The following is a 25,307-nucleotide window of genomic DNA, read 5'->3' as shown; positions in this document are numbered from 1 at the left end:
GAAGACTCTTGTTTCAGGAATGGCTTCTTCACCTCTGCCATCAGATGTCTGAATGGACAATGTACCCATGAACACTCCCTCACTATTTTCTTTTATTGCTCTCGCTTTGCACTACTTACTTAATTACATTTTTATATATATTGTAATTTTTTAAAATTATGTGATACAATGTACCGCTGCCACAAAACAACAAATTTCACGATATATACCAGTGGTATTAAAGTTAATTGTAATTCTGATTCTGGGTAGTCTACAATCCAACGGTGTTGCACCAAATTTTCCATTTTCAGGTAACTTACTCCCCCTCTGTCCCTTTATTGCCTCCTCCTGATCTACCAGTTCCTCCTTCACCCACCCCCAGCCTAGAGCAACCACGCATTCAACCACTGGAACCCTCCCCACATCGGCTAATCACACCTCCCTTGGCCTTAGATCGCACACCAGCAGGTTCAGGAACAGCTATTACCCTTCAACCATCAGGCTCCTGAACCATCGTGGATAACGTTACTCACCTCAACCCTGACCTGATCACTGAACACAACTTACGGACTCAATTTCAAGGAAACTCAGTGTTATTTATTTATGGAGTATTATTTATTTATTTGTATTTGCGGTTTGTCCTCTTTTGCACGTTAGTTGCTTGTCATTCTGTGTTGTGTGCAGTTTTCTCATTAATTCCATTGCTCTACTGTGAAGGCCTGCAAAGTAATGAATCTCAGGATGGTAAATGGTGACAAATACATACTTGATAATCCATTAATTTGAACTTTGAACTTTGAATGTGGGTCGTGTTCAGGCAGATGGGACGAGCATCATGCACAGTGCAGGCATTCTGGGTCAAAGGGCCTTTTCTGGGCTGATTTCTTTCCCCTCCTAACTCCATTAGAACACTAGAACACTGCAGCGCACAAACAGGCCCTTTGGCCCATCTAGTCCATGCTGAACTATTATTTTGCCTCGTCTCATCGATCTGCACCTCGACCATAGTCCTCCCTTCCATGTACCTATTCAAATTTCAAATATACCCAATGACATGGCATCTGTACCAATGGATTTCACAGATTCACCACATTCTGGCTAATGAATCCTTGTATCCTGAGGCTGTGCCCTCTTGTCCTAGACTCTCCCACTGCTGGAAACATCCTCTCCACATTTCCACTCTCACTATTGGAAACCCGCCTCCCACTGTTGGAAATACGCTCTCATGTCCACTTTTCCCAGGCCTATCGATATTCAGCCACGATAAAACAAACTCAGTAAAGCAGCTAGCTTATTACCCCCACCCCCACTTGATATTCTGACTTCTCCCCTCTCCCATGGGCAAAGGCCTGAAAAAGCACATACAAACAGCTTCAAGAACAGCTTCTACCCTGATGTTTTAAGACTATTAAATGGCTCCCTGGTATGAAAGGATGGACTCTTGACCTCACAATCTACCTTCTGATATTTACCTTATTGTCTACCTGCTCTTCACCTTCTCTGTGACTGTTACACTTTATTCTTATAGTTTTACCTTGTCTACCACCTGTTCTCTATTCTGACTCTGCCAAAGGAGGTGTAAGGTGCTCCTTCCCTCCACTGGCCTGCAAGTCACCCTCGGGCAAGGTGTAGCACCTGCTTTGCCCCTCGATCACGGTCATGTGAAGCCATGGGTGCTGGTTGTAGGAGCGGCTGGTACATATCTCAAGTTTCAAAGGTCAAATTAAACTTTATTACCTGAGTACATACTTGTATACAATAGGGTCTTTTAAGATACTTTTAGATAGGTACATGGAGCTTAGAAAAATAGAGGGCTAAGGGTAAGCCTAGTAATTTCTAAGGTAGGGACATGTTTGGCACAACTTTGTGGGCCAAAGGGCCTGTATTGTGCTGTAGGTTTTCTATGCCACCACATACAACCCTGAGATTCTTTTTCCTGCAGGCATACTCAGCAAATCTATTAGAATAGTAACTGTAACAGGATCCATGAAAGATCAAGCAGGCCACAGAAGACAACAAACTGTGCAAATGCAAATCTAAATAAATAGCAATAAATAATGAGAGCTTGAAATAACAAGATAAAGAGTCCTTAAAGTGAGACCATTGGTTGTGGCAACATCTCAATAAATGAGAGTAGTTATCACCTTTTGTTCAAGTGCCTGATGGCTGAGGGGCAGTAACTGTTCTTGAAGCCACTGGTGCGAGTCCCGAGGCTTTTGCAACTTCTACCTGATGAGAGCTCCAAAGCACATTCCCTGTCATAGTGTAGCAGTGTGTTGGGATCTCTGGTGTTACAGGTTACATGCTGGTGATGATTGGGCAGGGTTTGCTTCAAACAGGCCTGGTCGCACGAACCCTGGTTATGCGTCCACTGACGCCAGGCAGACCATCTCTGAAGAGTATTGAAAATGGCTGGGATCACCCCTCTTGACACTGCCTTCTGTAAAAAAAATTCGCCAAGAACAACCCCTTGTCATGGAAAGACCATGACTGTCTGTGTCATACGACATGGTACACAATCAATGAACCTCAACGCATAATGTAATAAACGGATCTACAGTTACATGAACGATATGCAAGACAAGTATTTCACTATATCGCAGCAGACCCAACAATAATAAGCCAATTCCAATTCCAGTAATACACCCCCTACCCGATGGTAACAGGTTTATCCGTACAATTTATTAAAGAAGCAATGGACCATGCAGTTTTCGGAGGTAAGTTGGTTGCTAGACTTACATTCCATTCAAATCCGGCAACCGCGATCCCTCCAGCTGCCCCAGTGCCCGCCAGTCCAATATACAGCCCAGAACCTTCACTGCTGGCGAATAGCGATGCCCCAATCTGTGAAGAACAGCACGATCAGAGTTGCTCCATGATAAGGAACTTAACAATGGTTATTGGCTGCCCTCTAGACTCTGAAACCATGCATTACGTCCAAACGGTGAAACACAAGATGCACGTTAGGGGGTCAGGCAACCTCTGTGGAGAGAAATGGGCGGTTAACGTTTCAGCTCGAGAATATTGCAGGACTGAAGTTGGGAGAACACGCTTATTGAGGGGTCAATGGTGGAAAGTTCCTGGGTGTCAACATCTCCAAGGATGTGTTCTGGGTCCAGCACGTTGATGCAATCATGATGAAGGCATGCCAATGGCTTTCTCTACGACTTGCTTGTCTGTTCGTCCCTCCCTTCCGTTTGCCCTCCAGGAACTTACCCCTGTAACCACATCTAGGAGTTACACCTGCACCTCCTTCCTCAGCACCATTCAGGACCTTAAGCCCTCCTTCCAGATGAGGCAGCACTTCACATGCACTAGTGAGCCAAGGAGACTGATTTCAGGTTGCAGGCTCGACCAACTTCATCAAAGGCTCAACTTTCCCTATCAACGAGGACATCTTCAAGAGGCTGTGCCTCAGAAAGATGGTGTCTCATCATTAAGGACCCTCTGGGACATGCCCTCCTCTTATAACTACCATCAGGGAGGAAGTACAGGAGCCTGAGGACTCACACCCAACGTTTTAGGAACTGCTTCTTCCCCTCTGCCACCAGAGTTCTGAATGGACCGTGAGCCCTGCTTCACTATTCCTAGATTGCACCATTTCTTGTTGTAGTTTATAGTAATTTTTATGTCTGCCACAGAACAAATTTCATGACATAGGGTAGTGATAAGAACTCTGACTCTGTTTTGTGGACTGTCCTGTCAGGGGAGGTGGTAGAAGCAGATATGATAGCAATGCATGAGTAGGCTGGGAATTGTGGGACACAGAGGGGTGAGATTAGTTAAATTGACTACGGACCTCTTATCTGGACCGAAGGGCTTTTTACAGTGCCAGATCTCTCTGTGAACCTACGAACGCCTCACGTCCTGAAACACTCATTCCACCACTCTCCCTGACCTGCTGGGCAAGTCCCGCATTTGTTTTTTTTTGTTAAATGCAGACTTCAGTTTAATTTAGTGTCTTCACTTTCAGGCAAGTTCCAAAGAGGCTGACTCAGTGAATGAATCAGGTTAAAGCAAGCATAGTCTGGTACCTTTTAATGACGGCGATATTTGCCAGCTGCTGGCTTAACGTTTCCTAAGCTAATTTTGCATTTGATCTTTGATCCTCCAGTAATTTTATGAAATGGTTTTCATCCTCATAATTCTTATCCTGTCGATCTCTGCTGGGAGCTGTTGAGGCAGGTACCCGGAGTCTGGGTCTCCTGTGTGCTGTAACTGAGCTTATGGGTCGTGGGTGCACAAATCGGAGCTGCTGCTGGCCAATCGACCCCTCAAGCTCCCTACGTAAGTCAAAGCTGAATTTATCTTATTGTATCTCATTGTATTTCATGAGACCTAGGAGCAGAATTAGGCTATTCAGCCCATCAAGCCAGCTCCGCCATTCCACCATGGCTGATTTATTACCCCTCTCAACCCCGTTCTCCTGCCTTTGCCCCGTAACCCTTGACACCCCAAGACTCTAAACTTCAAAACTCCAGCAAGTGCAGGCCAAGAGGCATCAAGCACTCCTTAAGTTAACCCTTTCAGTCTGGGATCTTTCTCGTGAACCTCTTCTGGAGCTTCTATAGTGCTCACAGTTCACCAAGTGTGGTTATTGTCATATGCATGCTCCAGTACAAGTTCAAAGTTCAAAATAAACTTATTATCACAGTGCTTATATGTCAGCAAGTGCAACCCTGAGATTTATCTTTTTGTGGGCACACTCAATAAATCCCTAATAGAGTAATAATCATAACAGAATCAATGACAGACCACACCAACCTGCAAAAGACAACAAACTGTGCCAGTCCAAAAAGAAAGAAATAATAATAGTAAATAAATAAGAAATAAATACCAAAAACATGAGATGAAGAGTTCTTGAAAGTGAATCCATAGGTTGTGGGAACAATTCAGTGATTGGAGTGGAGTTGAGTGAAGTTACCTCTATGGTTCAAGAGCCTGATGGCTAAGGGGTAATAACTGTTCCTGAACCTGGTGCTGTGAGTCCTGAAGCCCCTATACCTCCTTCCTGATGGCAGCAGTGAGAAGAGAACCCGGCCTGGGTGGTGGGAGGCCCGATGATGGATGCTGCTTTCCTGCGACCATGCTCCATGTAAATGTGTGCACAGGTGCAATGAAAGGCTTACTAGCAGCTGCATCACAGGCACATTCCGTCAGATAATTCGCATTCACAGACAAAAGCATAAATTGCACACAATAGAAAATACTTGATTCTCATTATCTCTCCCCGTTTGACCACCTAGCTACACACTTGGACAACTAATTTACGAACTCACAGGACTTTGGGATGTGGGAGGAAACCGGAGCATCTAGGGCAGGGGTTCCCAGCCTGGGGTCTATGGATGCCTTGCTTGGTCCATGGCATAAAAATGGATGGAAAGCACCTGCTCTGGAGGAAACCCCACTTCATCTCCACCTCCACTTAACCTCCTGTTCGGAAACATTGATCTAGAATCAGGTTATTATTACTGACATATGTTGTGAACTTCACTGACTTGCAATAGCAGTACAGCGCAATACATAAAAAAGAAACTGTAAATAACAATAAGAACGATAAACTTATTGGCCATTTTATTAGGTACAGGAGTGGAACCTGGTGTGGTCTTCTGCTGCTGGAGCCTGTCCACTTCAAGACTCAACATGTTGAGCATTCAGGGGTGCTTTTCTGCACACCACTGTTGTAACACATGGTTATTTGAGTTACCGTTGCCTTCCAATCAGTTTGAACCAGCCTGGCCATTCTCCTCTGACCTCTCTCATTAACAAGGTGTTTTTGCCCACAGAACTCGCTCTCACTGTTTCTTGCAACATTCCTGGTAAACTGTAGACTTGGTCATTCGTGAAAAGCCTAAGAGATCAGCAGTTTCTGAGATACTCAAACCACCCCATCTGGCACCATCATTCCAAGGTCAGTCCTTAGATCACATTTCTTCCCCATTCTGATGTTTGGTCTGAACAACAACTGAACCTCTTGACCATGTCTGTATGCTTTTCTGCAGTGAGTGGCTGCCACATGATTGGCTGATTAAAGCAGGTGTACCTAATAAAGTGGCCACTGAGTATATTTAAAAAATAACTAAGTAGTGAAAATAGAGAGCAGAATAGTGAAGTTGTGTTCATGGGTTGGTTCAGTGTCTGTTCAGAAATCTATCGTGGGGGAAGAAGCTGTTACTAAAACACTTGAGTGTGCATTCTCAGATCGCTATAGCTCCTTCCTGGTGGTTGTAATGAGATGAGTTCTTTTATTTCACCCCTGACTATATTCAATGATTCAGTACTTTGGGTTGGGGGGGTGGATTCCAAGCATTCACCACTCCCTGAGAGCAATTCTCCCGCTGCTTAAACAGGGGACCTCGCTATTCTCAATCTGTGATTCTTTGGATCAGCACTGAAGGGAAACTCAATACAGATTGACCTAGTATCGGCTCTGCAGTCTCCAGAGACTACAGGTGCTGGAAACCTTAAGCATCACTCAAAACACTGGAGGAACTCTGCAGGTCAGGCAGCCAAACAACTGAGTGTGGCCTTAAAAAGGGTAAGGCAAGCCCCCCTAGAGGGATCAATTTCAAATCCCTAGCTGGCAATATCTCTGGGGATCTTTCCTGGGCCCGACGTATCAATGCAGCTACAAAGAAGGCACAAATGCGGCTATAGTTCATTAGTAGTTTGAGGAGATTCGATACGTCAGCAAGGACACTCACAAATTTCTACAGATAAGCCATGGAGAGCATTCTAACTCTGTGTGTGTGTGTGTGTGTGTGTGTGTGTGTGTGTGTGTGTGAGTGTGTGTGTGTGTGTGTGTGTGTGTGTGTGTGTGTGTGTGTGTGAGTGTGTGTGTGTGAGTGTGTGTGTGTGTGTGTGTGTGTGTGTGTGTGTGTGTGTGTGTGTGTGAGTGTGTGTGTGTGTGTGTGTGTGTGTGTGGCTACTGCATGGGATCGAAATGAGCTGCGGAGAGTTGTAAATATAGTCAGCTCCATCATGGGCACTAGCCTCCGGGACCCCCATCAGCCAAACATGCCCCCTTCTCATTGCTACCATCAGGGAGGAGGTACAAGAGCCTGAAGACACTCACTGATTCAGGACCAGCTTCTTCCCCTCTGCAATCAGATTTCTGAATGGGCATTGAACCCATGAACACTCCCTCACTACTTTTTTAAATTTGTATTTTTGCACTATCTATTACATTTTACTATTATATATAGTATATGAGTTATGAAAACTATGAATTACAGTAAGTCAGGTTTTTTCCTCCATTATCACGCATTGCAATGTACTGCTGCTGCAGAGACAACAAATCTCACAACATATGCCAGTAATTCTGATTCTGATCTGTGTAAGGGAATAAATAGTCACCATTTTTTGTCTGCGCCCCTTCATCAGGACTGGAAATGGGGGTGGGGGGCAGAAGCCAATGGGAGGAGAAGAGAAGGCTTACAAGCTAGCAGGTGCTGGGTGAGACAAGGTAGGGGGAAGCTGAGAGAGGGGAATGGTGTGCATTTAATATATATGCAATATTTGAGAAATATCATAAATATATTATTTGATTAATCATTCCTTGTTGTTTAAATAACTCACTATGGTTATATGTACAAAGTACATGATTTGCGTTCGCCATGATGCTACCATGTAATACGTGCGAGCCTCGCTTAAAGTAGAAGAACAAATTAAGACTCGCATCTCTTGACCCTCCATCTTTTTCTTGCAATTAGGTTTATGTTCTGGAGTTACACGTAGGTTTCTCAGTACCAGTAACCGTGGTATTAACTGTTTAGGCTAACAAAATGGCTTCTCTGTAATGCTATGTGTCTGGTATGTTTGGGTTATGGCTACTGATAAGGGGGAAAATAACCAATGGAGAATTGTTATGCTATCTTGTCTGTGTAAGCTGAGCGGGAGTTCGCGGACTTTTTCGGGAGGAGAGCGAGGAGGATGGACGTGTGAGGAGTGGGCAGCGGTTTGAGAGCGACGGATGCTGGACGTTGGCGGTTCGGACGGTGGCCGAAGGCTCGGAAGGTCGTTGTGGAAAGAAATGGAGGTGTGAGCTCCAATGTATTAAAATATGTGCACAAACTGACAAACTGATTATTACTCTGGCGCCTTTAGGTTATCTGTTTCTACTAACCCATCACTGAGAAATCACTATAAAGTTGCAATTATTTACTCACTTTTGGGTATTGTCTGGTATTTGTCTTGTGAGCGTGTACTGGGGGGCATTACACCGTATTTACACCGAAGTATTGCACTACTGGAGGGGCGATGGCGGTTCACCCTAGGCGAACAGGGGTCAACTGGGGGCATGGAGGCTACATTCAAAACATAACAAGGGGCCAATGTAAGAAGATGGGAGGTGGCCTGATGGGAAATGGCCTGAAGAAGGAGGAATCTGACAGGAGAGCAGAGTGGAGCGTGGGAGAAAGGGATGGAGGAGGGGAGCCAAAGCGAGGGCAGGTGTGGAAAAGGGAAGGGGTGAGGGAGCCACCAGAATGGGGAATGGGAAACAGAGAAAAGGGACTGTGTGGTGAGACAGAGGGGAGGGAAATACGCAGTATTATTAAAGATCCCACCCATCCATCCAGCATCCTCTTTGACCTTCTACCATCAGGCAGGAGACTACGATGCATAAAAACAAGAACGGTCAGGATGAGAAACACTTCCTTCCCTCAGACCATTAGGCTTCAAACTCCCTGCCGCATTGTATTCAAGGTACCACTGGTTAATCTGTTCTGTACCTTACAATATTTAATGTATGCACTTCACTTATTTATGTGTATTCCATCTGTAATTTCATCCTTACTTTCATAAGTTATGTGTTATGTATACTACAGTGCTTTACACCCTGGTTAGGAGAATCGTCTCGTTTGACGGTATATGAGCGTATTGTTAAACAACAATAAACTTGACTTGACGTTGCAGGTCTCGACACTACATATGTGCTACTGCAGCACAACATACTATGTCAGAAACTCGAGAATTGAAATCCCAATCCACAGACTTGAGCACGGTGACTAGGTTTCCATTTCAGCGCAGTACTGAGGGGGTGCAGCACTGCTGGAAGCCCTGAGTGCAGAAGATACCCTTAAAGATTTCACCTTTCACCCTTAACCCATGACCTCTGATCGTGGTCTCACCCAACCTCAGTGGAAGAAGCCTGTTTGCATTTAACCTATCTATATCCCTCATAATTCTACAGAAGGACTCAGATAGATTAGGAGAATAGGCAAAGAAATGGCAGCTGTGGAGGCCAAGTCTTTATGTATATTTAAGGCAGAAGTTGTTAGATTTGTGATAGGTCAGAGCATGAAGTGATACGGAGAGAAGGCAGGAGATTGGGGACGAGAGGAGAATTAGATCAGCCATGATGAAATGATGGAGCAAACTCGATAGGCCAAATGGTCTAATTCTGCTCCTAAATTTTATGGTCTTATAATTTTGTGTACTTCTGTCAAATTTCCCCTCGATCTTCTACATTCTGGAGAATAAAGTTCTAATCTATTCAATCTCTCCCTATAACTCAGGTCAAGTCACAGCAACATCCTTGTGATTTTCTCTGCACTCTTTCAATCTGATTTATATCCTTCTTGTAGGAAGGTGACCAAAACTAGACACGATACTCCAAATTAGGCCTCAGCAGTCTCATACAATTTCAATATAACATCCCAATTCCCTTATGAAGGCCAATGTGCCAGGAAACTTTCTTTATGACTCTTTCTACCTATGATGCCACTTTCAAGGGATAATTACAGAGATAGTAATGAGACCTTGTTATGTGCAAATTGGCTGAAGCATTTCCTTTCATAATTATCAGCATCGATACCTCAAAATATTAGACCGGTTATAATGCAGTCTGTAGTGACCCCTAGCGGTGAAGAGCAGTATTGACATTTAAGCTTCTTTTATCTTCATCTCTGCACAAAATCCGAATCAGAATCAGGTTTATTATCAAATTTCAGTGATGTGAAATTTGTTGACTTAGCTGCAGCAGTTCAATGCAATACATAATATAGAAGAAAAGGGGCAAATATAATAATAATAATAATAATAATAATAAATTAAAATATTAATAACAAAATAAACAAATAAATCAATTACATATAGTGAATAGTAAACACAAAGTACACTGCAGATGCTGTGGTCAAATCAAGACGTACAAAAAAGCTGGATGAACTCAACAGGTTGGGCAGCATCCGTTGAAAGAAGCAGTCAGGACTCTGCTGAAGGGTCTTGACCCGAAACGTTGACTGCTTCTTTCAACGGATACTGCCCAACCTGCTGAATTCATCCAGCTCTTTTGTACATCTTGACATATAGTGAATAGATTTTTTAAACCTGTGTTAGTAAAAAAAGTGAGGTAGTGTCCAAAGATCCAATGTTCATTTAGGAATCGGATGGCAGAGGGGAAGAAGTTGTTCCTGAATCGCTGAGTGTGTGCCTTCAGGCCTCTGTACCTCCTTCCTGATGGTAACAGTGAGAAAAGGGCATGCCCTGGGTGCTGGAGGTCTTTAATAATGGATGCTGCCTTTCTGAGACACCGCTCCCTAAAGATGTCCTAGGTACTTTGTAGGCTAGTACCCAAGATGGAGCGGTCTAGATTTACAACCTTCTGCAGCTTCTTTCAGTCCTGTGCTGTAGCCCCTCCATACCAGACGGTGATGCATTCTGTCAGAATGCTCTCCACGGTACATCTATAGAAGTTTTTGAGTGTATTTGTTGACGTGCCAAATCTCTTCAAACTCCTAATAAAGTATAGCCGCTGTCTTGCCTTCTTTATAACTACATCAGTACGTTGGAACCAGGTTAGATCCTCAGAGATCTTGACACCCAGGATCTTAAATCTGCTTAATCTCTCCACTTCTGATCCCTCTATGAGGATTGGTATGTGTTCCTTCATCTTACCCTTCCTGAAGTCCACAATCAGCTCTTTCGTCTTACTGACGTTGAGTGCCAGGTTGTTGCTGTGACACCACTCCACTAGTTGGCATATCTCACTCCTGTACGCCCTCTCATCACCACCTGAGATTCTACCAACAATGGCTGTATCATCAGCAAATTTGTAGATGGTATATGAGCTATGCCTAACCACACAGTCATGTGTATACAGAGAGTAGAGCAGTGGGCTAAGCACACACCCCTGAGGTGTGCCAGTGTTGATCGTCAGCGAGGAGGATATGTTATCACCAATCCACACAGATTGTGGTCTTCCGGTTAGGAAGTTGAGGATCCAATTGCAAAGGGAGGTACAGAGGCCCAGGTTCTGCAACTTCACAGTCAGGATTGTAGGAATGATGGCATTAAATGCTGAGCTATAGTCGATGAACAGCATCCTGAAGTAGGTGCTTGTGTTGTCCAGGTGGTCTAAAGCCGTGTGGAGATCCATTGAGATTGTGTCTGCCATTGACCTATTGCGACAATAGGAAAATTGCAGGGGGATCCAGTTCCTTGCTGAGGTAGGAGTTCAGTCTAGTCATGACCAACCTCTCAAAGCATTTCATCACTGTCGATGTGAGTACTACTGGGCGATAGTCATTAAGGCAGCCCACATTATTCTTCTTAGGCACAGGTATAACTGTTCCTTTTTGAAGCAAGTGGAAACTTCCTCCCGTAGCAGTGAGAGGTAGAAAATGTCCTTGAATACTCTCACTAGTTGGTTGGCTCAAGTTTTCAGAGCCTTAGCCGGTACTCCATCTGGACCTTCCACCTTGCGAGGGTTCACTCTCTTTAAAGACAGTCTAACATTGGTCTCTGAGACAGAGATCACAGAGTCATCAAGTGCAGCAGGGATCTTCACAGCCATAGTTGTGTTCTCCCTTTCAAAGCAGGTATAAAAGGTGTTGAGTTCATTTGGTAGTGAAGCATCGCTGCCATTCATGCTATTGGGTTTTGCTTTGTAGGAAGTAATGTCTTGCTGAACCTGCCAGAGTTGCCATGCATCTGATGTTGCCTCCAACCTCGTTTGAAATTGTCTCTTCGCCCTTGAAATAGCCCTCTGCCAATCATACCTGGTTTTCTGGTACAGGCCTGGGTTGCCAAACTTGAATGCCACAGTTCCAGCCTTCAGCAGGCAATGTACCTCCTGGTTCATCCACGGCTTTTGGTTTGGGAATGTACAGGATGGCACACACTCATCCACACAGGTTTTAATGAAGTTGGTAACAACTGCAGCAAACTCATCCAGGTTCAAAGACAAATACCTGAATACAGTCCAGTCCACCAATTCAAAGCAGTCCAATGTATTATCGAAGTACGTATATGTTACCATACACTACCCTGAGATTCATTTCTTGCAGGGATTTACAGGAAAATAAAGAAATACAACAGAATTTGTGAAAAACAATACATAAACAAAGACTCAATAAATCATACACAAAAGATTCTGCAAATGCTGGAAATGCTGGTGGAACTTAGCAGGTCAGGCAGCATCTACGGAAATTAATAAACAGTCAGTGTTTCGGTCTGAGACCTTTCAATAGGTCTTGATGAAGGGTCTCGCCCAAAACATCGACTGCTTATTTCACGCCATAGATGCTGCCTGACCTGCTGAATGCCTCCAACATTTCGTGTGTGCCGATCTGGATTTCCAGCAACTGCAGGATCTCTTGTGTTAATGAGGTAGTGTTCACAGGTTCATGTACTGATATGAAATCTGATGGTACGTAAGAGGTTATTTCTGAGTGTGAGCCTTCAGGCTCCTGTACCTCCTCCCCAATGGTGGTAACAGGAAGGGTGAAAAGGGATAAAGTCTTTATTGGCAAGTGACCCTCCAGCAGGACTTGGCCCGTTATTCCTCTCTATACAGTACTGTGCAAAAGTCTTAGGCATATATATATAACTAGGATGCCTAAGGCATTTGCACAGAACTGTATTTGTCAGTGAGGAGCGGAAAGCAAGTTTGTAAATCTGACGGGAGCAAAGGATGTTGGGAATAGCGAGGGTGGAGTGTCATTGGGAGGGACGTGGGACAGGTGACAGAGAAGGAGTGCTAGGGGCTGAGTGGGTGTCACAGGTGCAGACACACCTAACCCTGAGACACCAGGCAAGGTCATTTGATTCCAAGCAAATAGTTTATTGATCATTACAGAATGCTTCCCACTCCTCCCCCCTTTCACTTCCCCTTTTCCCAACAATAATTCCCCTCTCCCTGCCCCCTTCCCACTCTCAGTCCCCAATAGAGACCCATATCAGAATCAGGTTTATCATCACTCACACACGTCATGAAATGTGTGTGTGTGTGTGTGTGTGTGTGTGTGTGTGTGTGTGTGTGTGTGTGTGTGTGTGTGTGTGTGTGTGTGTGTGTGTGTGTGTGTGTGTGTGTGTGTGTGTGTGTGTGTGTGTGTGTGTGTGTGTGTGTGTGTGTGCGCGCGCACGCGCACACCTAAGACATTTGCAGAGTACTGTGGATGCTGCCTGGCATGCTGGGTTCCTCCAGCACTTTGTGTGTGTGTGTTGCTGTGGATTTCCAGCATCTGTAGAATCCCTTGTGTTCTCAATGAATTATTCACATTTATATTTAACACATGCATAACAACAGCATGTGTATCACAAGACCCTGCTGGACATTGCTAATGTAGAATACTGCAAGTCCGGAGGAGTTCACTAGTTCGATGGCAAGACCAACAGTGGGAGAGCTACGTGGCCTTGGTTGTAGCACAACCAGACGCTAATGGCATGGGGTTGCCTGTTGCAGAGGGACTTGAGCTATATTATGTATTTTTTGTGTGACTGTACGTTTAGTGCTGTTATAATTACATGTGCTACATGTGCCTTGCACTGTGTATGACTGTTGGTACTAAGTTTTGCAGCTTGACCCTGGAGTAACGCTGTTTCAGTTGGCTGTCTTCAGAGGTATTCATGTATGGTTAAATGACAATTCAACTTAAACTTGAAAATAAATGCAAGCTTCAGTGCAGAGTATTTTAAGGGATTGCAATAAAATAGAAAAAGAATAGAAAAATACAGGAATTACAAAGCAACAAATATTGTCTGTTGTGTTGAATATTTTTGACATTTTCCACTTTTATTTCAGCTGTTCAACCCATACAGTTCTTCTGATTTCTGACGATCACGCAAACCTCGTGAAACTAAAATAGGTTTTATTTTTAATTCTACAGCAAAGAACAACTCATTCAGGATAATAGAAAATCCTGACATTCATTAAGCTAGCAAGATGATCAATAAACATCTTGCTGGACACTAAGAATCTAATTAAGACACCGATAAATTAAATAGACTAGAGCTGCCTCCCATTAAGGTCAATATTACAGAATGGGTGTATCCTCAGCAGGTTGGTTTTTTGATCTATAGATGAGGAACTCATTTTGGTTTTCTTTGTATCATGGCTGTCTGTAGGGGAGACAAATCTCAGAGTTGTATACTGCATACATACCTTGGTAATAAATGTACTTTAAATCTTTGAGCACTTACCGGCCACCAGGACATATCTCTGCCAGCCAGGAAATACCCACTGAGTGTGTTCCTGCTCACTTTGCAAGAGGACTGTAAGGAGAAAAGAAAGTGGGAATTACAGGTCTGGGAAGATCAGAAGGTACCGCTAAGATGCGTAACATTTTGCAGCAAATAGGCGTTGTGGAAATACATTTGAAACAATAAATAAATCATTTTGTATAATACCTCACTAATCAAATGCAACTGTAACCTGCAGTCAATGAAAATCTGAAAGTCGCAGAAGCCATTTTCGCCCACAGAACTTCTGCTCCCTGCATGTTTTCTGTTTATCGCACCATTCTCTGTAAACTCTAGGGATTGTTGTGCATGAAAAATTCGGATCAGCAGTTTCTGAGATACTTAAACCAGCCCGTCTGGCAGAAACACTCATTTCAAGATCAAAGTCACTTAGATCACTTCTTTCCCCCATTCTGATGTTTGGTCTGATCAACAACTGAACCTCTTGACCTCATCAACATGCATTGAGTTGTTGCCACATGATTGGCTGATAGATATTTGCAGTAACAGCAGATGTTCAAGCATACCCTGTAACATGACCACTGGGTGTATATTTACGTGTATTAGGAAATTGCTGTGATCACATGAACCATGTCACAGGAAGAGAGGAATACTTCTTCACCAGGATCCTGGCCGATGGCCGTCACTCAGTCAATGATGCTTAATATTAACATTAAATTAATATTAACGTCTTAATAAGCTGATAAGGAAGGCGGGCTCTGTCGTGGGCAAAGTACTGGAGAGTTTAACATCGGTAGCTGAGCGAAGGGCGCTGAGTAGGCTACGGTCAATTATGGAAAACCCTGAACATCCTCTACATAGCACCATTCAGAGACAGAGAAGCAGTTTCAGTGACAGGTTACTGTCGATGCAATGCTCCTCAGACAGGATGAAGAGGTCAATACTCCCCAATGCCATTAGGCTTTACAATTCAACTGCCAGGACTTAAGAACTTTTTTAAAGCTATTATTAATGCTTTTTGAGTTAGTGATTTAGATGCATATCATTTTATTACTGAGTTAAGTATTGTATGTAATGAGTTTTTGCTACAACAAGTGTATGGGACATTGGAAAAAATGTTGAATTTCCCCATGGGGATGAATAAAGTATCTATCTATCTATCTATCTATCTATCTATCTCATTCAGATTGGAAGGCTTACTTGAAGAAAGAGGAAGAAGATTTTAAAAACCCTCCTGTGGCTTTTTGAGTTACAGAAAGAGAAAGTGATTGATAGTTAAAATCAGTCTAATCCGGCAAATTTTGACTATAGTTGTTTGCGGGATTGCCCTGTGTGCAAGCTGATGGCACAACAGTGATGGGCCGCTAAAAATCACATCAGTCTTGTGAAGCAGTGTGGGGTGATGTGAAAGGACATTGCCAGGACTAGAGGGCTTGAGTTATAAGGAGAGACCTGATAGGCTGGGACTTTGTTTCCCTGCAATGTAGGAAGTGGAGACTTCACTGTATAGCAGGGCAGAAATCACAGCCTTTTTCCCAGGGTAGGGGAGTTTACAACTAGAGAGAGACACACACACACACACACAAAATGCTGGAGGAACTCAACAGGTCAGACTGCAACATGTTCCCTACAAGAGAAGCACTCCACTATCCTGCTTGCTCTAACTGTGTAATAAGAAAGACAAATTAAATTAAGCAAGCCTTTGCCTCTTCTCACCGAAGCCTCTAACACTGGCCCATTCATACTTTGGCCACTCCACTTAAACCTAACTTATTTTTATTAGCCCTTGCCAATCGCCTAATTATGCACAATCTTGGAGAATTCCTTTCGACGGACTCAGGTCGCTTTCGGTGTGTGCTGCGTCTGCGAGGCTGAGTCGGGCGGCGCCATGGAAGTCCATAGCGGGGGTATTCCCTTCTGCCGCCGGCGTGGGATGGCGAGTCTGTCGGGACCCTGGGGACTTGTGGAAACTGTGTGGTGATTTCTTTTGAACTTACAGTCCTTTAACATCTTGGACTATTTTTACTGTGCCCATAGTCTGTTTTTTTTTTATCAATTATGCTATTGTTTGCACTGTTGTAACTATATGTTGTAATTATGTGGTTTTGTGCAGGGCTTGTAGCTTTAGTTTTTGGTCTTGTTTGTCTGGTGGATTTGGAGCTCCTTTCTGGGAAACACGCTAAGACGGTAGCGCGATATTAATACGCAGCAGCCTCTCTGGACTCTGGATTGGGGATTGCCAAACGTTATGTGGATTTTCTGGTGTAGTCTGTTTTGTCATATGTTTTTGTGATATCATTCTGGGGGAACGTTGTCTCATTTTTTAACTGCATTACATTTGTGGTTTCTAAATGACAATAAACTGAATCTGAATCTGAATGTAGAATGTCCTGACTAACCCCGCTTGCTTCTTTTAAACTCTCTCTCCCACTACACAATCTCCGTGGGAACTGTGGCGTGCAGAATAGTGTTTGCACATTCTCTCTGTGGCTGTACAGTTTTCCTCCAAGCATTCCCGTTTCCTCCCAAACTGCCTACTATAAATTGTCCCCGATGTTTTAACGAGGAGTAGAATCTGGGAGAGTTGACGGGAACGTTGGGAGAACAGAAGGGGGCAGGATGGAATTGTTATAAGTAGATGCTTGATGGTCAACAAAATACACCAACAGAAACGGAGGTGGGTTGGCCACACCTTGAGGAAGCCAAGCAACAACATCACTGGACAGGTGATAAAATGGAATCCCAAGGAAAGAGGCAAAAGGGACGTCCAAAGAACACATAGAGGAGAGATGCAAGGCTGAAACTAGATGATGGGGACACTCCAGGTCCACTCTCAAGAAAATGGCTCAAAGCAGAGGTCAGATGGAGACGGAGGTCATCGATAACCTTTGCTCCTCCAAGAGCTTAAGGGCCCTAGGAGATGGTCAACAGAAACTCAATGGGCCAAGGGACCTGTTTCCCTGCTGCACATCTCTTATATTTAATACAGAGCAGAGAAACCTGACTGTATTACTTTGATTCATCCATTATGCTGAATAAACTACAGGGAAAGTTAGTGGGAGAATCTTACCATGCTGTGAGTTTGCATAGGCTGACTCCTAATAAAATATGGGACACGGGAATCGGTCGCCAACCAGATCAGACTGCTTCCAGAAGTGGTCACTTCCTTTGAGCTCTATGAGATGTATCATCCTGTCTTATCTCTTTACTTATAATCATGACATCTAAATGCAAATAACCAATGGATAGGCTGTAAGAAGTCTTGCTAAGCTTGCAAAAAAGTTCAATGAGGAGGAAGAAGTTCCATAAAACACTTGTCTGGTTATGGTTAGAGGAAGAGGAAAGCGCTGATTTCAAATATTTAAACTTACTTTTAATGTCGCATGGTTGACTTAGCACTGCCCTTTGTTTTTCTGTTCCAAATCTTTGCAATGACCTACTGTAGCAGGTTAATAATTGGTTTATCACTGTCTCATGCAGTGAGGTACAGTGAGTACAGCATATTTTGCCTTGCATGCCATGCATACAATTCATCTGAAAGCATAAGTATATCGTGGTGGTACTAGGGAGGAGTATCTTTGGAGTAGAGTTGGCAAGATGGTGCCAACAACCAACAGCGATGTTTTACAGACAGCACACGAAACTACTAGATGCTCTAGTAAATATACTTCTGAACTGTGATTGCTGCAGGGTGCAGCCTGTAATTTCCCTTTTAAGAATGTGCTTTTGTACTGAGTAAATGATCTCATGAAGGGTCTCGGCCCGAAACGTCGACTGTACTCGTTTCCTAGATGCTGCCTGGCCTGCTGAGTTCCTCCAGCACTTGTGCATGTTGCTTGGATTTCTGGCATCTGCAGATTTTCTCTTGTTTGTGACCAAATGATCTGGCACTTCTACAATATCCTGGGAGGGTGTTTGGCGAACTAGACCCTTGAGAGTATAGGTACAGCCGGCTAGTCATTGTTGGGGATGTACGCTGCCTCAAGGCCTGATGGTGGAAGATGAACCCATAGTCAGCATCGGTACTCTGCACTGATTAAAGTGTCGAGCAAGTTTTATAGTCCAGGACGAGAGTGAAAAATGAACAGGTGTTCAGCGCTGTCTGCCTGAATTTGACTGGCCTCCCTCTCTTCTCACTACTATTGTCGGGCGGGAGATGGAGGAGACTTGGGTTTCATGCTACCAGGTTCAAGGGCAATGGTTGCCTTGCAGCCATTGGGTTCCTGGATGGGTTTTCACTCGCCTCAGCGCCAAACAGGCTGCAGAGCTGTGGACTCGCTTTCAGGGACTCTGCAGTTCACACTCCATGTGTTTCTGTTCATGTTTTTTTTTACTATTTGCACAATTTGAACCAGTATTCAGCTCACTGCTCCGTGAGGTTTACTCCCCTCAGCACTGAACGGGCTTTGTGGCCGTGGCCTGCGGTCATCGTCACTGAACGGGCTCTGTGGCTGTGGCCTGTGGTCATCGTCACTGAACAGGCTTTGTGGCCGTGGCCTGCGGTCATCGTCACTGAACGGGCTCTGTAGCTGTGGCCTGCGGTCATCGGCACTGAACGGGCTCTGTGGCCGTGGCCTGTGGTCATCGTCACTGAACGGGCTCTGTGGCCGTGGCCTGTGGTCATCGGCACTCCCCTCAGCACTGAACGGGCTCTGTGGCTGTGGCCTGTGGTCATCGTCACTGAACGGGCTCCGTGGCCGTGGCCTGTGGTCATCGTCACTGAACGGGCTCCGTGGCCGTGGCCTGTGGTCATCGGCACTCCCCTCAGCACTGAACGGGCTCTGTGGCCGTGGCCTGTGGTCATCGTCACTGAACGGGCTCTGTGGCCATGGCCTGTGGTCATCGGCACTCCCCTCAGCACTGAACGGGCTCTGTGGACGTGGCCTGTGGTCATCGGCACTCCCCTCAGCACTGAACGGGCTCTGTGGCCGTGGCCTGTGGTCATCGGCACTCCCCTCAGCACTGAACGGGCTCTGTGGCCGTGGCCTGTGGTCATCGGCACTCCCCTCAGCACTGAACGGGCTCTGTGGCCGTGGCCTGTGCTCATCGTCACTGAACGGGCTCTGTGGCCGTGGCCTGTGCTCATCGTCACTGAACGGGCTCTGTGGCCGTGGCCTGTGGTCATCGTCACTGAACGGGCTCTGTGGCCGTGGCCTGTGGTCATCGTCACTGAACGGGCTCCGTGACTGTGGCCTGTGGTCATCGTCACTGAACGGGCTCTGTGGCCATGGCCTGTGCTCATCGTCACTGAACGGGCTCCGTGGCCGTGGCCTGTGGTCATCGGCACTCCCCTCAGCACTGAACGGGCTCTGTGACCGTGGCCTGTGCTCATCGTCACTGAACGGGCTCTGTGGCTGTGGCCTGTGGTCATCGGCACTCCCCTCAGCACTGAACGGGCTCTGTGGCCGTGGCCTGTGGTCATCGTCACTGAACGGGCTCTGTGGCCGTGGCCTGTGGTCATCGGCACTCCCCTCAGCACTGAACGGGCTCTGTGGCCGTGGCCTGTGGTCATCGTCACTGAACGGGCTCTGTGGCTGTGTCCTGAGGTCATCAGCACTGAACGGGCTCCGTGGCCGTGGCCTGCGGTCATCAGCACTCCCCTCAGCACTGAACGGGCTCTGTGGACGTGGCCTGTGGTCATCGGCACTCCCCTCAGCACTGAACGGGCTCTGTGGACGTGGCCTGTGGTCATCGGCACTCCCCTCAGCACTGAACGGGCTCTGTGGCCGTGGCCTGTGGTCATTGTCACTGAACGGGCTCTGTGGCCGTGGCCTGTGATCATCGTCACTGAACGGGCTCTGTGACTATGGCCTGTGGTCATCGTCACTGAACGGGCTCCGTGGCCGTGGCCTGTGGTCATCGGCACTCCCCTCAGCACTGAACGGGCTCCGTGGCCGTGGCCTGTGGTCATCGTCACTGAACGGGCTCCGTGGCCGTGGCCTGCGGTCACTGGGCTCCTCAATGGGGTTCACTTGCCTCATTGTTGAACTGGCTCTCTAGCTCTGAGCTCATGTCTGATTCTCTGCGGTTCAGGTTCTGTATGTTATTTGTTCACCTTTCAATTATTTGCACAATTAGCTCTCTTGTTTGCACATTGGATGTTTGTTTGTTGTTGTGTGGGTTTTTTAATGGCCTCTATTGTGTTTCTTTTTTTTGTGGCTGCCTGCAGGAAGACAACCTCAGGTTGTTTATAGTATGCATACTTCAAAGATAAATCTACTTTGAACTTTGAAGCAGAATGTAGTGCTACATTTGCAGAAAAGTACAGAGCAAATATTCAGTAAGGTGCAATCGGCCATGAGGTCAAGAGTTCATCTTCATTATACAAGACAGATCCTGTCCTTCGCCTCGGTGGTGTGAGTGTGTTTTTAAGGTATCATCTGCCCGGTGGTAGGGGGGAGAAAAGAGAATGTCCATGCTGGGAGAGGACTGTGATTATCTGCTTTCCCGAGTCGGCAGGAAGTGTAGACAGAGCCCATTACTGTCCCGTAAACTGGAATAGACCCGGTTTGCTTTTCAATGCTATTAATGCAATATGCTTTAGAAGGTCCTGAGGTCACAAGAGACTGGGTATCAATGAAGTATTGAGGAACTTGAAGGATGAGAAAGCTAGAGGTCATTGAGATAAGATCATTGAGCTGAAGTTCTCCGGGGAGCTGTGAAGACCATTTTTCCACAAACTGATAAAATGTTAAAATGAAGAAAATGTTTTGTTACAGTTACTCTGGCAAGACTACATCTGGGTTACTGTGTACAGTTTTGGGCTTTAAAAGCTTGGCAAGAAAGATGGAGCAGTGGGGGTTCACCAGGCTGATTCCAGGGATAAGAGATTTGCCTGTGGAAATGTACTCCACAATGTTTCTAGGAATGACGAGTGATTTCACCGAAGCGTAGAAGATCAGGAATGGTCTTGATGGCACTGATGATAAAGTGAGGATGTTTCCCTGATGGAAGGTGTCTAGAATTTGGGTCATAGTTTACAAAAAGTGGCTGGCCATCTGAGACCGAGGTGAAGAGAACCTTATTGAGAAGGTTGTGAACCTTCAGAGATCTTTACATTGAAAGCATATTTAATAAATGGTTAAAGATCTTTAAAGATTAGCTTTATTTGTCATGTGTAAGTTGAAACATATAGTGAAACGTGCTGTTTACAACAACTGACACAGTCCGGGAGCAACCCACAAGTGTCACCACACTTCCAGCATCAACATAGCTCCACTAACCCTAACCATACGGCTTTGGAATGTGAGTAGAAACAGGAATACCTGGAGGTAACCCACACGGTCATACAAAATGCATACAAACTCCTTGTAGACAACTGCGAAAATCGAGCCCTGATCACTGATCGCCGGTGCAGTAAAGCGAATCGCACTATTGGCTACGCTATCGGCCACCCTACTGGAATAGATACATTATTAGACTATCAGAGAAATTGAGTGGGAAAAGGGAATTATTAGATCCACCATAGTCTCGCTGAATGTTGTTCCTGGGGGCAGCACAGTTACTTCCACAAAAATAAAGAAGTAATGAAATTAAAAATCAGAAAAAGCTGGGAACATTCAGCAATCAGGCAGCATCTGTGAGAAGAGAAACAGTTTGGATTTCATATCTATGACCTTTTGCTGGAGTTTATCACACAGATGCTGCTAGATCTGTTGAGATATTCCAGCATATTCATGTGGCTCTTTTGTTTCACTAATGCAGAAATAATATTGAAAGTAACTCAGGCAGAAACACGAGAATGATCATGAATGAACAAACAAGGCTTAGAGACCAAGTTCTCTTCACATTTAGGCAAAAGTGGAAGCTGACATGGCCCTGCCCACGTACTGTGAATTTCAATATATACAAGACTTTTTTAAATTACAGAGTAAAACCTAATTTCAATCCCTGAGCCAAGTGCAAAGTTCTCAATTTTTGTACAAAATCCTTTGCAATTGAAATAATTTTCCAACATTTCAGAAATCAGAGGAGTTTCCTTTCAAAGATTCCAAATGGGAATAACTCAACAGAAGATAGTACTGCAACTCTTAAAAAGATCAGCATTGCATTAATACTCTGTGAAAGAATCAAAAGAACAATCAAAAGTTACAATAAACACAAGAGATTCTGCAGATGTAGGAAATCCAGAATAGCGTGCACACACATACACAAACCAAATGCTGGAGGAACTCAGCAGATCAGGTAGCGTCACTGGAGAAGAATAAACAGTCGACATTTCGCCATCGACCCTTCACCAGGACAATTAAAATTTGCTAATCCCAAGCATTACTTTAGCTAAACAATCATAATGGCTTTCAAGATTTAAATTCAGTTTTGTTTAATTCTTGATTAGATTGGATGTGCTAAAGACAAGCTCCAGTATATCATGTATCAAAATAAGAGATCATACACCCAGCTGACTTCCTCGATTTCTCATGATCAATGTTTGTTAGTGGAATATCACCTTTCAGTAGGATGCTTGCTTGATGCCTGGATGGTCAGGTTTAAATCAACTATGGAATAAATCTTCAGCTAGTTTATTCAGTTGATTCACCATTTGGACAATAGGCCAATTCTTGAAGGACAGAGACAAACTGTAGAAACTAATAGGCAACAATTAACACCAAGCACTTACCCACATGCCAACAAAGACATTAAGGATAAAATAAGCCACGATTACTATAACATCTGAGATGCTGAAGGTCTGGGCAGCAAGGTAGTAGCTGCTGGTCTCGTTCATTTCCATTGTTCCTCTTGAGTCTGAGAGGGATGAACCAAATCAATTCTCTATGAACTTTGATTGCCAATGATGTAACTGATTAACGTAGGAAATCTAACATTAATCAAATGTCTCATCTCAACCCAATGAACCAAATGTGGTAGCAGCTCGTTTGTCTCTTAAATTAAAAAAGCAAAGCTCTTAATCACCCTGTCAGGCATCCTAATACACGTACTGAAATGTACAGCACGCCATAACCATATGGTGTAAGATGTTGTTTTCATTACTTAATGCATCAGCTTTCATGGGGCTGGTATTAACGATTAACCAGAGAAGACTTTCTAAGTGTTATGTTCTTCTCCTTGGAACATTTTACAAGAAGAGGACATTTTCTTTTGCCAATTCAACAAAGGCTTTCGACATCAAGAAAGCTAAATCTGTTCAGGTGGGATCCATCTGTTGTGTGTTGTCAGTAGGTTTAGTCCTTAACTCAAATTTCTAGCGTTAGCAGTTTTCAATACTTGCAAGATAATTAGTTCAATTATTACTTTACTGTTTAACAGAAACATAACACATCACATTATAACCTGCCATTACGAGACAATTAGAGAATCCCTCATAGCATTCTACAATCTGTCCTTGTAAATGAAAACAAGGGTTTATTAAGACCATAAAACATAGGAGCAGAACTAGGCCATTCAGCCTAGTTTGCTCCACCATTCAATCATGGCTGATTCACAATCCTGCTCGGTCCTATTCTCCTGCCTTAATCTGTGACACACTAAGTGATCTCTCAAGCAGCTGGCAGGGCAAATAAAAAGAAGCAAGGCATAAGTAGAATGGACATTGTTGGAGCGGCTAGAGTTGGAGTGGTCAGTGTTGGAGAGAACAGACTTGGGCAAGAACAAGCATAGGCTAGAGCTTAAGTTTGAGAAGCTGGAGGCATGACAAGTGCAGGCAGGATGGTAGTTCAGGCTCCTCCTGTGAGATGTGGGATTTCAGGGCACCTGACAGCCTCCCTCATGACTACATACGCAGGAAGTGCACCTAATTTCAGCTACTGACTGACCAGGTACAGGAACTGAAGATAGAATTGGATCCACTCAGGACCTTTCCAGAGGATGAATTCTCTGAGGTGGTCACACCCAGAGTGCAGGCTTCAGCCAGTAGATGGTAACCACCACAAGGGGTAGGGGAGTAAGCGGTCAGTTCAGGGATCCCTTGAATCTATTCCCCTCGGCAACAAATATACCCCTTTAAATACTTCAGGGCAGTGGTGTTGAGCAATCAGGGCACAACAGAAGCAACCTGGCCAGTGGCACTGTGGCTGGCTCTGGGGCTCATCAGAGAAGGTTAAAGTCAGGCAGTCAGCAGGGTTTCAGATTTCTGGATCATTGGGATCTCTCCTAGTGAATGGTTGACCTGTCCAAAAAGGATGGGTTACACTTGAACCTGGAAGCGACTAATATCCCTGTAGGGAGGCTTGCTAGAGCTGTTGCAGAGGATTAAAACTAATCTGGCCTGGGGACATGAACCAGAGTGATAGGGCAGCTGAGGCTGAGGCAGATGGTATACAAGTCGATGCATTGTGCAGGGGGACTGTGAGCAAGGATAGGCAGATGATAGGGTAAAATTGGAGTCAGTGGGCTAAGCCGAGGTGTAGCATGGGGACAAAATCGAAAAGGGTGCTGAATACAGGACCGCAGTTAGAGATTGGCAGCTATGATGTTGTGGGCATCACTGAGTCATGGCTGAAAGAAGATCAGGGTTAACATTCAAGGATACACCTTGCATCAAAATGACAGGCAGGTAAACATAGGCGGTGGGTTGGCGCAGTTGTTAAAAAATGAATCAAATCCTCAGAAAGAGGTGACGTAAAATCAGAAGATACAGAATCCTTGTAGGTAAAGTTAAGAAGCTGCAAGATAAAAAGACCCAATGGATATTATATATAGACATTCAAACAATAGAAAGGATGTGGGCTAAACATTACAATAGGAGATAGAAAAGGCATGTCAAAAGGACAATGTTATGATAGTCATGGGGCATTTCAATATGCAGGTAGATTGGGAAAAGCAGATTGGTGCTGGATCCGAAGAGAGGGAATTTGCAGAATGGATATGAGATGGTGTTTTAGAGCAGCTTATGGTTGTGCCCGCTAGGGGATAGGCAATTCTGGATTGGGTACCGTGTAACAAACCAGATT

General features: G+C 44.7%; 1 protein-coding gene across 2 annotated transcripts in view; it reads right to left on the bottom strand.

The window, feature by feature from the left end:
* The window catches only part of slc5a10 (solute carrier family 5 member 10), a 216,363-nt gene extending 193,228 nt beyond the window's left edge, over window positions 1-23,135 (bottom strand). For both annotated transcript variants that reach the window (XM_073060232.1, XM_073060233.1), the window contains exons 1-3: window positions 23,018-23,135; window positions 14,401-14,472; window positions 2,719-2,823 (exon numbers count right to left, since the gene is read on the bottom strand). In XM_073060232.1, coding sequence (XP_072916333.1) covers window positions 2,719-2,823; window positions 14,401-14,472; window positions 23,018-23,128 — 288 coding nt within the window. In that variant the 5' untranslated portion in view covers window positions 23,129-23,135. The remainder of the gene's footprint in view (window positions 1-2,718; window positions 2,824-14,400; window positions 14,473-23,017) is intronic.
* Window positions 23,136-25,307: the final 2,172 nt, after the last annotated feature.

Source organism: Hemitrygon akajei, chromosome 11 (assembly GCF_048418815.1).
Source record: "Hemitrygon akajei chromosome 11, sHemAka1.3, whole genome shotgun sequence".
Lineage (NCBI taxonomy): Eukaryota > Metazoa > Chordata > Chondrichthyes > Myliobatiformes > Dasyatidae > Hemitrygon > Hemitrygon akajei.
The sequence above is the reverse complement of the archived record's forward strand: the minus strand, read 5'-3'. Positions and strand labels throughout refer to the sequence as shown.